This window comes from Oryctolagus cuniculus, chromosome 6 (genome assembly GCF_051225735.1).
Source record: "Oryctolagus cuniculus isolate XC-2025 breed Fujian yellow rabbit chromosome 6, ASM5122573v1, whole genome shotgun sequence".
NCBI lineage: Eukaryota > Metazoa > Chordata > Mammalia > Lagomorpha > Leporidae > Oryctolagus > Oryctolagus cuniculus.
Window position 1 is genome coordinate 91,956,288 of NC_142872.1, and position 13,105 is coordinate 91,969,392.

Sequence of the window (13,105 nt, forward strand, 5' to 3'; positions counted from 1 at the left end):
GATACAAGGTTGTCCTTGCCCTCCAGTAGAGATTACTGTTGGCTGGGGAAAGGATGGCATCTTTGCTTTGCATTTATACTTTTATGACTTTAGTTCATTTGGAAATTTGAAACTTAGGAACATAAATAAAAAAGCAAACATTAAGTTGGGATCTCAATTCTCACTGCTTAGCCAACTCCAATGGTAAATTTTCCATACAGGATTATATTTTATTTAAGTATAATGTAGCAAAACTTTATTGTAAGTTTTTTGTGTGTGTGTGTAAATAACTTGAAAGGCAGGGGAAAGAGATTGAGATCTTCCATCTACTAGTTAACTCCCCAGATAGAACCATCAGGGCAGGAGCTGCTTCTGAGTCTCCCACATGGGTGCAGGGGCCCAAGGACTTTGCTCATTTGCTGCTGCTTTCCCAGGCACATTAGCTGGGAGCTGGATCAGAAGTGGAGTAGCCAGGGCTTGAACTGATGCCCTTATGGGATGCAGGTGCCACAGGTGGAGGTTTAACCTTCTACACCACAGTGCCAGCCCCAAGTTTTTTTAATTTATTTATATATAGAGACATATATATGAATATACACACATCCACATATATATATATATGTATACATATATATGTATATATATATATAGTAGTGATTTATTTATTTTATGTGAAAGGTAGAGTTAGAGGCAGAGAGGGAGGGAGATATCTTCCATCCGCTGGTTCACTCTCCAAATGGCAGCAACAGCCAGAGCTGGGATGATCTGAAGCCAGGAGCCTGGAGCTTCTGGGTCTCCCATGTGGGTGCAGGAGCCCAAGGACTTGGGCCATCTTCTACTGCTTTCCCAGGCCAGAGCAGAGAGCTGGATTGAAAATGGAGCAGCCAAGATTCAAACCCGTGCCCATATGGCATAGCGGCACTGCAGGCAGCAGCTTTACCCACTATGTTACAGCATTGCCCCCTCCCCCAAGTTTATATTTTAGAAAAACATTTTTTTATGTTGTGACATAGGAACTGAAAGCAAAGCAAGCTCACTTTCTTAGGAATACCCTAAGGAAGTCTTCCAAAGAAGGTGAGATTTGACATGTGGCTTGTGACACATGCCCATGTCGCATGTGGAGATTGGGCAAATTTCATACAGTCTCACAAATTGATCATTTCTGCCCTCCCTTTACTCATGTTCATGGGGGACATGTGCGTATCTATCCTCAGGAGGAGGGCACATCACACTATAGTACCCTTTAAATACTAGAGAAGAATCTTCCTTCATCCTTTATTCAAAGAAGTAAAATTGGACTAAATTGGAATATTGCTAAGATGCCATTTTCTTTTCTGGAAAGTAAATTGACAACCTTTTTGCCTTTCATTCAAACACAAAACAGATAACAGAATGAAAGTCTAAAAGATAGGTTACTGTAAAACAAGACAGATAATTGACTATCAGTTCATAAAGGTTTCAATATGACCAGTAGCTGCTTGGTTTTTCAGGCAGAGCATATGTAGCCCTCTCTGATCCATGACTAGGAGGAGGACATATCATTACTGTTACATGCACCAGTGTCTTTCTTTATAATTTGTTTGTTTCTTTTCTAGTTTGGACCACATATGTTGAAGTCTACAGGAAAAATGAAGGCTTTAATTGAAAATGTCTCAAACTCCTAATAGACAGTATGCCGAGAAAGACTATCCTGGGTTCAGCTGTTGGTTTTTGAGGGCTGTGTTTGGCTAGTAGAAATCAACATTATTTAGTAAATCCTGACTTTAGTATTCAGTGGTCTCCTTTTTTAACCTAACTAGAGGACGAAGCAATAACGAAAAGTACTAGATGTTTGGTTTTTGCTTTGATACATGATCAGTTCTGGAACTCTGTAGTGTTGCCAGTTCTGACCTGTTGCTTATGTGTAGCCAGGATGTTCGGGTTTTCAGTCTTAAAACACTTGTACAATTTCAGAACATTTAGAAGGACATTTGTGAATGTTACTGTGCATTTTAAATTAACACTAATTTATCTATTCAAATGTTTTATATGCATATATTTGGATGTAAGACAGTTTATGTAAAAATTAGTACTGATGACAGCAATGGAGGGTACTGTTACCATCATTGTTTTCTGTGATCATTTCCGATTCAGTGATGTAACAGCTGCTATAACATAAGTTGTTGGAGTGAAATATTTGAGATTGGAATCTTCTTGCCTTGAACAGAACTTATATCTTAGATTCTCACATTTTTTGGAGCTGGGTTTGAGTAAGAACCAGATGATGTTCAATGCTCAAATTCCACGATGCCTTCCACTGAAGGAAAGCTGCTTTTGCCTCATTGCCATGCAGTGCTGAGGATGAAAATGTAATTTTCCAAACAGGGACAAATCATATTGCTGAATTAAATCCCTTTTTAACTAAAAACTAGAAACGTACCACTTTCTTTTCTGTTTCATGAATGGCATCATAAAGGTGACATGTTGCTAATTTAATACTTCTGGAGATGTCAGCATAATGGAGTTTATAAAGTTAATATTTTGGCCAAATATTAAAATTTTTAATGAAACATTATTGAATAGGCAAATTTCTATAAATTATTTGTCATTTATAGAATGCTGCTCCAATGAATTATATTATGCAGTATAAACCTTAGGTGTTATTAGAAAGTGGAGACCTGCCTTTCTAAGCTAGGGCTTCTAAGGACTTGCTGTAAGTGATTACTTTTAAATGCTTAATAAGTTCACATGATTTTCTGTTTCTGATAAACTCAGCTATAGTTAGTGCCAGAATCTCCTACCATGAGTAAATATTTGTATTATTTAAATCTAGTTTAGGGGAAAAAAAACCCAGTTATACTTCCTGGGAGGAGTAAGAAACATGAATAGACATTCACCTTTAAGTTATTCAAAAATTTATGTTGTTCTCCTTAAATATTAACAAAAACTGAGGTAATTTACATGGTTTGTTTATTCAGCTAAATTTAAACTGGCTTATTTTACATATTCTTGCATTGTTTCTAATTGTTTTATATTTAAAATTTCTGCCTTCAAAAAGTTAGGAAAATTCGCCTGACATATTTTGACCTCCCAAGAAACTTATATTTGTATCAGTATTGAATTTTGGCTAGTGCTTCAATTAGTTATTGTTTTAAAATAAAGCAAACCTTTATTTTCCTTGGGCTGTGCTGCTTATTTTATGGTTTTTTTTTTCATTTTATTGTACGTTTCTTTTATATTGCACAAGTAGCTTCTTGAGAATAATTTCCTTTTTGCCATTTTCATGTGGCTATATATTCCTTAAAATAAGCTGTATCAAATGCTCAGGACCAGAAATGTTTCAGACTTAAAACATTTGTGATACGTAGTGAAGTATCTTGGGGATATTTCATATGCTCCTTATATATATAGCCAGAAGGTAATCTTACACAGTATTTTTACTGTGCCTGTGTTTTGACTGTTACCTGTCACAGGAGTTCAGGTATTGAATTTTCCACCTGTGGTATCATGTCAGTGCTCAGAAAGTTTTGGGTTTTGCATTAGGGACATTCAGCTTGTAAATCATTTTAGACCTGGAATACAGGTGGACCCTAAATGAGCTGTTCCTGGTCAGTTCATTTTTGTAAAGTTTAATTAGATGTACCAAATAAACTATGCACATAAAAAAGAGTGAGAGGTTTGAATGTTGCAAGTATGTCCACTTAAGGTGTTTGAACTCTGCCATTTTGCTTGATCCATCTTGTCCTTTCCTTGTGTTTGACTGTGGTATCAGAACTGGCATTAAAAGCTGTACATGTGTGGGAGCTTTGGATGGTTGTCCTTGATTGGAAAGTGAAACTTCTGATGTAACATTTCAAAAAAAAATCAGCTGTATCACTTCTTATCCACGTTTCCTCTTTAAGGGGCACCAGCATTGTAACAGAAGGGTGGTCACAGGAGGCAAAGCTCCCTCGTGATCCACTGATGGGATGGTGAGATCACTTTCCCATCTTCTGTCACACCTGTATCATTCAGTTTTGGATGCTCACAGCCAAGAGAACATCTGAAACAAAAGAAGTTAAAAATAATTAAACCCCTACATTTTATAGTTGAAAGGTAAGTTGGTATAATGTTGTCTACAGTGGATTCTGACTAGTTGAGTGACCTTCATTTTTTTTTATTAAGTATGGTGTATTTGCCTTTATATATATATATGTATGTATATATATATTGACAGGCAGAGTGGACAGTGATACAGAGAGAAAGGTCTTCCTTTGCCGTTGGTTCACCCTCCAATGGCCGCCACGGTCGGCGCGCTGCCGCTGGCGCACCGCGCTGATCCGATGGCAGGAGCCAGGTACTTATCCTGGTCTCCCATGGGGTGCAGGGCCCAAGCACCTGGGCCATCCTCCACTGCACTCCCTGGCCACAGCAGAGAGCTGGCCTGGAAGAGGGGCAACCGGGACAGAATCCGGCGCCCCGACCGGGACTAGAACCTGGTGTGCCGGCGCCGCAAGGCGGAGGATTAGCCTAGTGAGCCTCGGCGCTGGCTTGTGACCTTCATTCTTGATGACAGAGGCAAGCAGCAAGGAGACAGAAAACTGAATCAGACCGCTGGACCTAGAGCTTTTAGAAATCATGGCCAAGTCATACCCCCCGCCCCCTTTTTAAATACTTAAAAAAAAATACTCAGCTCACAAAATTGAGGAAATAATAATTTTTTAACACATTCTATGAAAAAAAGTGCTAAACAATCATTATTACTGTTGTATTCTTCTAGGCAAAGTCTCCTGTTTCCAATAGCATGATTTCTCCTAGAATATGGCCCATTGCACCTGTGAAAGGTGTCATCCTATTTGCACAGGGATGGGGTAAGACTTACATTTTATTCTGGTTGTCTCCCCAGTCACCTACCCTACTGCATTAGACCTGGTTCTTTTTGCTGTGTTAGGAATTTGAGTCTGTATCTGTGGTGGAAAGGAAGACACAAGTAATAATGAAAATTGTTTTGGTAACTTTTCCAGAAAGTCCTTGCTATGGGATAGAACCTGGCAGATAAGTTTAAACTTTTATGTGTTCACCCAAAAAAATCAGCTCTGGGATTTCCAGGTAGAATGAGACACTTGGTCTCAAGAAATATTGCCCATTATTGCTTCAGTATGTCTCTTGAACCTCCATCCATTTTGAGGGCTCAGTTCCTATGTTGGCCTTATCTTCAGATTTAACATTCTTGACTTGTAAGCCTTGTAAACAGGCTTATCTTCATTGGCTACAGCTACCCCTTGAGAACAGACAGGATAACAGGAATAGCATAACCAAGTAAGGATCTAGAAATTTTCTACATCTCTCTGACTGCTGTCCGTAGTTCACCTGTACTAGAAGCCTTAAAAGTTCTACAGCTGAAACTTCTCAGGTAAATTATTCTACTTCAAGTATGAGTGTAATTTAGACATTCTCAGAAGGTTAATGTTAACCCAAATATGCTCCCACTCTGTACTGAACGACTATCATGGGGCAGTATTTCTCAGTTACTTTCTTTGCAGTTGGAAAAAGTTAATTTGAGGAAGAAAGGTCAGACTCTTCCTAACAGGAGTTTTACTGAAGGCGTAAAAAAGCTTGTTAAGGTTAACCTTGCCGGGACTGGCGCCGTGGCTCACTTGGTTAATCCTCCGCCTGCGGTGCAGGCATCCCATATGGGCACCGGGGTTCTAGTCCCGGTTGCTCCTCTTCCAGTCCAGCTCTCTGCTGTGGCCCAGAAAGGCAGTGAATGGCCTAGCTGCTTGTGCTCCTGCACCCACATGGGAGACCAGGAAGAAGCACCTGGCTCCTAATAGGCACAGCGCACCAGCCGTAGTAGCCATTTGGGGGGTGAACCAACGGAAATTAAGATCTTTCTCTCACTGTCTGCCTAATTAAAAAAAAAAAAAAGTTAACCCTGCCTAGTGGCCAGCTCTCTTCTTTGGCCATATGGACTTTTTAATGGAAGAATGAAAGGAAGGTGTATTCCCCCAGGGAATTACATTGTGGAAACCAGGTGACATGCTGAGGTTGAGAAGTCATTCTGAAACACTGGTGTTAGCAACAAGGGTAGAAAGTACCCCAGTGCCAAGCATTGCTTGGAATCTTCAGATACTCCTCATCTACTGCCCCACCATTCTGCAGTGGGAACACCCTGGCAATGCAGACAGCTCTCTGTGACCAAGGACGCAGCCTTGATGAGCCATACAAGTCAGATTCTCTGTCCAGAATGTGCATAGCTCAAGTAAGGATGTCCTGAGGTATAGCTGTATCCATGAGGAGCTTCTACAAGGCAATGATGAGGACATGAAGTAGAACAAATACTCAGAGCAGCCACTGAGCACTTACTGTGTGCCAGTGCATAATTTTATTGTGATGTGCCACAGGCTAAGCAGCCACTCAAGAGCCTGGGTAACTTTCCCAAGCACCCAAGCCCACGCCTGGCGGAGTGTTGAGACAATGCTTTAAAAATTGCACATATATTGCCTTCCTGAGCAAAAACTGCTAGGTAGAGAAGAAATGGGAAGAGGAGGAGGAGGGTAAAAGAACGCCCAGATGCAGTAAGAGGGGCCATCTCACATTAGATGCCAGGTTCTCCTTCCTACAGCCCTGACTCACAAGGGTTCTGTCATGCACGTGAATCCTGATCAGAGTGGAAAGAACTTGAAGGAATCAGTCTCAGCCCTCTGACGGAAACACCCGACTGCTAGCTTGCAATGACTCCAAGGTGCAAACTGCAGAGTTGTTTTCTGCAGGTGTTCACTAGGAACTTTGGGCGGTATGCATAAGTTCACGTTCGTGTACTACCCATTTCCATCCCCTGCCCCTCAACAGGATGGTATTAGGAAGTGGTGCCTTTGGGAGGTAAATTAAGGTCAGGGTGGTGATCCCATGATGGGACTGGTGGTCTTATGAGAGGGAGAGAGCTGGCCCTCTACCCTGTCTACATGAGGGTAGAACCAGAAGTCGCCAAGTCTGATCCTGGAAAGCAGCCTTCACAAGAACCAGAGCATTCTCGGTATGAGAAATGTATTGCTTCTAAGTCGCCCAGTCTGTGGTACTTTGTGATAGCAACTGACCGCACTAAGACATTCCTTCACAATATTGCCTTCAGAAAGTCTGTCTTCATATGGAACTTTTATAAATTGCAGATAAGATGAGGGAACTTACCTCGGAATATCATCACAGTTGCCTGGACTTGTCATGGCTCAGCAATACAAAAATACTTCAAATCTGTCTTTTTTAAAAAAAATTTCAAATTAGAGCTTAAAAATAATTGTTGTAGTTCCAATACAGGAATGGAAGTCTGTTACCATCACCATACTACTACACTGAGTTTCATATTGAACATTTAAAACTCTACATTAGAATCAAATCATTTTCACATTACTAATGATAAAAAATTATGAGATTATTTTAATCACTAAATGAAACCACCCTCCTAAGTAACACCCCAACACATTACTCATTTTGTACACTTATGGAAACCTATTATGAAAGTCTGTACACAGTCACCCATTTTGATAAACCATGCTGTGTAATTTTTAATACCACTTTTCTTACATCCAGTGCCATGTTCTGCACACAACAGGAACTCAGATACTGCTTACCACATGACTTCCGCAAAGACAAACCAGCTTTGATAAAATTTCTCCTACTGAAAAACTGAAACACATTAAATTCAAGTTAGTTTGTTCAGCAAACATTTATTGATGGCCCAATTTATGCCAGCCCTGTGTTGATCACAGGAACGAGGAGATCCATTGTGAGGGCTCCAGTGGCTGTCCCACCTACAGACCATTGACCCTTGGGGTCCTCTCAATGACACAGGTCACCTGCAGGTCCCTGGTGAAGGAGTGGCTGCATACTAAGTCTGGCACAAGTCAATACCACTTTGTTCCAAATGTATGCTGATGCTGTGCTGACATTTCTTTCAAAGTAATACTGAAAACATACTCACTTTGTGGTCACTGTATATTTTCTTAATTGGCATTTATTTATGTCCTGAAAAACATTGGAAACCTGTAATGTGAATGTTTTTAAAGTTTTATGAAAATAAAGTTGGGGCTGGTGCTGTGGCGTAGTGGGTAAAGCCGCCACCTGAAATGCCAGTATCCCATATGGGCACCAGTTTGAGACCCAGCTGCTGCACTTCCAATCCAGCTCTCTGCTATGGCCTGGGAAAGCAGTAGAAGATGGCCCAAGTCCTTGGGCCCCTGCACCCACATGGGAGACCCAGAAGAAGCTCCTGGGCTCCTGGCTTCAGATCGGCACAGCTCCAGCTGTTGCAACCATTTAGGGAATGAACCAGCGGATCTCTCTTTCTCTCTGCCTCTGCCTTCCAAATAAATAAATAAATCTTTAAAAAATTTAGAAAGCTTAATAAAAGCCAATATTTTTGGAATCTTTCCCTGTACTTCATGTACAAATATGTTTCAAGTTTGCAAAGGACATAAAATTTTAATTCTTTTATATAAAATGGTCATTACAAGCCATCACATGTACAAATTTTGACCAGAAACTATATATATATATACATATTTATATAGATATATGTATTTAATTAAGCAAAGACTTGTCAAGGGTTTCTCCCAAGGACATTTTACTCCTAGGAGTGCGGACTCCCTCACTACTGCAGTGCTGGGCCCAGAGGACAGCTATAAAGCTGTGGAATCTCCTCTTTTATCTTGAAAATTTATGTAGATTATGCATTCTGTTCCATAATAATACAAGGACACTTCAGAAAGTTTGTGGAAGAATGGGATTAAGAGGTAAATTTGGTACAGAAGCCTTGAAATCCATAGTTTCTTCATAATACACATTTTCCATGAATCTTTTGAAGACCTCCATGGATGTACATCTTTTTTTTGTACCAAAATAAACAATTCTATTTTCCACAAATTTTGAAGTTCCCCACTTACATTTTTATATGTCATCTAAATATCTCAAATTTTTGTAAAAAATCAGTGTTCAAGGAATACAGGTTGTATTTAAGCAACAAGGCTACAGGTGGTTTTCACATATATGTAACAACACAGTTTTTCAGTGGGTTTATTTAATATGCTGGCAGGAACACTGAACTGTTCCCCTGAGGAAGTGGAAATAACAAGATCATGCTTTGAGTAATAACTCGAACACACACACATGGATCAGAGAAATAGGCAATAGGCAGTCCCATACAAGCAGAAAGGAGCCCAGGGCAGGCTGCACTGAAGCAAGGCTGAGGACAGTGTAGCTCATGAATCTGCCATTCAGAAGTAACCACTGACAGAGAATCTGTAGCATCTTCCAGGGCAGGAGGGAACCCTGGTCCACAAATATGAATTTCACCAGGCATATCCCCCCAGGGAGATGGATGGATGGATGCGTGAGGTAACTTGCTTCCTTTGCTCAGAATCCATGCTCACCAAGTAACTGGCTGATGATAATTTGGCTTCCAAAGACTGGCCTAAAGGGAGGGGATGACTGATAGTTACATGTCTTAGTCACATGTCTCACTGTAAATTAAAATGCTGCTACTACTTTTAAAATATCAATTACTGTGAGACTGATTTGCGTGGTGGGCCATGAGATGATGGTTCCTCTCCCTGTACTGACAAACTAGGTCTGTGAGTTTGTAAGATCATTATCATTCTCTGATAAATCAAACCTGCCCAGTGATGTCACTTCATGTTAGCAGCCAGTTGACCTTCCCCAGGTAACACTCCACTCTGCTACCTCAGGTCTCTACCCACCTCATCTAGAACAGTAGCCATTAGCTACACGTGAACACTGGGCACCTGAAACGTGGCATAGCATAAATTGAGATGTGCTACAAATATAAAATACATGTTATATGTCAAAGACTTAGTGCCAAAAAAAAAAGGCAAAACATCTCAGTTGTTATATTGGCTACATGTTTTCAAATGGTAAAATGTTTTGGTTACATGAGAATAAATATTAAATATTCCATCTAAATTGGCTACTAGAAAATTGAAAATTGTTTCTGTGGCTACCATAATATTTCTATTGGACTTCACTCTTCTATACAAACAACGATACATTTGACTTCAAAATCGGCTCAATATACCTTCTAATGAATTGGATGTGGAAAGACCTGGGGGAGGCCCAGGAGTACCTTTTTTACACTGGTTATCAAACAAGCAGAATAAGGCGCCATTTCTTACTGCTTTATTTTAAAATGGCCAATGAGAGACATAAATACAACTAGTATTTTAGTACTTACAAGAGTGCTGATGTCTTCTGCAGTTCCGAACTGTGGGAAGAAAATGTTGTGGACTCAAGAGCCCTGGCTCACAGCTGGCTTCCACCGCTGCATCAGTCAGCATTCAGCAAACCATGCAATAGGGCGGGCCTCAGCCTGCACACCGCAAGGTGCAGATAGATAATGGCAGATGACCTCTTAGGATGGTGCCTGCACACAGCTCCAACTGAGTAAGCCTCTGCTGAGCGAATGCAAGAGCCGAGAAGCTAAGTCTGACTTCCTAGTCATTTAGTATTGTGAATTCCAAAGGACTGAGTTACAATGTAAATATCAAAGATAAAAATGTGAAAAGATAGGTTTTTATTCATCAAAAGTTAACAGCAACAGGCACATATTAAAATGAGTATGGCAAAGCCTTTTACAAATGGCTTTACACTCAAGCTTTCTCCCAAGAAAATGGCTGTTGCAACAAACTGTAAACATAATTAATAAACAGTCTTTTACAGTAACAAGGGAAATACAAATGAACTAAAAGAAAGCACCGGTTTCTCTTTAAAACTAGATTACAGTTGTGCTTACTATACATAAAACAATTTAAAACAAATTACAAAAGTGGAATGTTTTACGTTTAAAATTAGTCCTTAAGATTTTGTCCTAGAAAACATCTGTTCACATCAAAAGGCCCATCAAGGGTAACGTTTCATCAAAGGGAGGGACAAGAAAACAATGCACTTTTTTTTTTTTTTTTTTTTCAAATCAAAACGAAAAGTTTGGTCACTTAGCTTTGTGCATAGTTTAAGGCAACTGGAGCAATCTGTTACAGCTTACCTACCTTCCCCTCCCCCAAGTGTGGCTGCTCATTATGTCACATTCTACAAGAATAAATAAAAGCTTACATTTCCAATCCTTTCCCACATGGGTAAACATAACACATGCACAGTCATACACACACAAACATGCACGCAAACACACGCCCACACATCCACACACAACATACCTCTCACTGCAGCGAAAGGGACTTTAGTACCCTTAATCTGAAGGACACACTTCCCCATCCCACTTTATTTCAGATTGGCAAATACCCTGAGCTGATTATGGTGTTTTAAACATTCCACCTTTTTCTTGCATGTGCAGGTCAAGTGTACAGTAGTGAAAACAACATGCAATGTCTCCACTGCACAATCAGAGGACAGCTAGGACACTGGTGTTCTCCCCCTCCCACCCCAAATTAAAAACTAAGAGTTTTTTTTTTTTAAATTTGCATTGCCAAACAGCACTGGAGGGAAAGCTTGGCGGTTTTCTATGATAAATGCTCAGTTTCCAGTGCACAAAGTAAAACTAGCAAATGGGAGGCTTTGGTGGCATCCAAAGAAGAAAAAAAGGCAAACCAGGGGGGAAAGAGCTGCAGTCTAAAAGTTTGATCTTTAAGTTTTGTTTTTTAGTGGTTCCTTCACAATCGTGCTCCAAGGCAATTTAGAACCAATATTTTCAGAGTTGATTTGTAAACATTGAGTCTTGCCGGAGGCAGCAGAGGCTGGGCACTTCACATTTCCGTTTTCTCAGAGAGAACTTAGTGGAAGGTACAGATACACACTGTTCCATCAGACTGGTTAGCTTCCAAGAGACTGCTGCTCAGAGATTCTGTTCAAGTTTCAGGGTTTGAAGAAGAATGCTCTGAAAACCACGCGGCACACCTCAAACCGGCCTTCCAGGCTCCTTCTGTACTCTCGCCTGCTGGGCTTTGCATATTCAAGGTTTCACACAAAAGCCAATGCATATTGCTGTGGGTTCAGGTCTCATAATTAAAAAGTGGGCTTAAATGATCCAACAGAGGAAGTCTTGGAAATAAATAATGCTGGCATCATTCACTTGGAAACCTTGGCAGTCAAGAGTAAGTTCTCTCACCTCAAGACCCCATTTCACATTTATAGAAACCTCCAGGAGGCAGTTTGTCCCTCTGGTTCTGGGGTTAAGATAACCGATTTTCCTGAGGTAATAACTGTGAGTTCAACTCAAATGCAGCATCAGTGTCCTCACTGCTGGACTGTTCCCTCTGCAGTCCCTTCCAGCTGGCTTTATTCAGCCCCACGTGGCCAAGCATAGTCTGGGACAGCCTTGTGTTCGAAAACCTGGCCCATTCTGTAAATAAAGGCTCCACTAGGTAAGTCATAAAACCTTGAGGAAATAAGAGAGAAAAGCTATTAATGTATCTTACAGTGTTAATCTTAAGTACTATTTCAATATTACCTGAATCTTATTTTTCAAGGATTTGAAACTTTTAAATTTATCTGAAAGGAAGAGTGACAGAGAGGGAGAGACAGAGATCTTCCATCCACTGGTTCAATCCCCAAATGGCCACAAACAGCCAGGCTGAAGCCAGGTGCCTGGAATGCCATCTGGATCTCCCAGGTGTGTGCGGGAGCCCAAGCACTTGGACCATCTTTCACTGCTTTCCCAGCCACACTAGCAGGATCAGAAGTGGAGCAACCAAGCTTGGAACCTGCACTCCGATACTGGATGTAGGTGTTACAGGCGGTGGTGCACAACTGTGTGTGTGTGTGTGTGTGTGTGTGTGTGTGTGAACATCTTACTTCTTAAGTAACCTGATGGAATTTTAGGTAAACATGAGCTGACAAAGCTATCAGATCTCGTCTGGTTATTTCTCTCTCAGCTGTACAACAGCACATGCAGCTCTGGGGACAGCAGGGCCTCACACAATTCAAGCGACAGTTGCAGTGAGACAACTGGAGGCCAGAGCAGGGTCTCCTCCCGGGCGAGGTTGAGGAGCCCTGAGCTGAAGTGAAGCTGGTGGTTGTTTACTGCTGCACAACCCCTCAGGGAAGGAGAATCTGCACACTGGCCCATGACTGGTGATCTGCCATTTATAAAGAACTCAGAATGTATAAAGCCAAACTCATGATAAGAATTAGTTAAAAATAACGGGAG

The 13,105-nt window shown here is 40.8% G+C and overlaps 2 protein-coding genes across 16 annotated transcripts in view; one reads left to right on the forward strand and one right to left on the reverse strand.

Moving 5' to 3' along the window:
- The window catches only part of MTFR1 (mitochondrial fission regulator 1), a 98,988-nt gene that overhangs the window by 70,352 nt on the left and 15,531 nt on the right, over positions 1-13,105 (forward strand). For 9 of the 10 annotated variants that reach the window (XM_070075102.2, XM_089336277.1, XM_002710531.6 and 6 more), the window contains one exon: positions 1,575-3,135. The exons of the other annotated variant lie outside the window; for it this stretch is intronic. In XM_070075102.2, the coding sequence (XP_069931203.2) occupies positions 1,575-1,643 (69 nt within the window). In that variant the 3' untranslated portion in view covers positions 1,644-3,135. Of the gene's footprint in view, positions 1-1,574; positions 3,136-13,105 lie in introns of those variants that run through there. 10 annotated transcript variants of the gene reach the window in all.
- PDE7A (phosphodiesterase 7A) overlaps positions 10,503-13,105 on the reverse strand; it is a 131,382-nt gene continuing 128,779 nt past the window's right edge. For all 6 annotated transcript variants that reach the window (XM_002710533.6, XM_008255575.5, XM_089336270.1 and 3 more), the window contains one exon: positions 10,503-12,334. In XM_002710533.6, the coding sequence (XP_002710579.1) occupies positions 12,129-12,334 (206 nt within the window). In that variant the 3' untranslated portion in view covers positions 10,503-12,128. The remainder of the gene's footprint in view (positions 12,335-13,105) is intronic.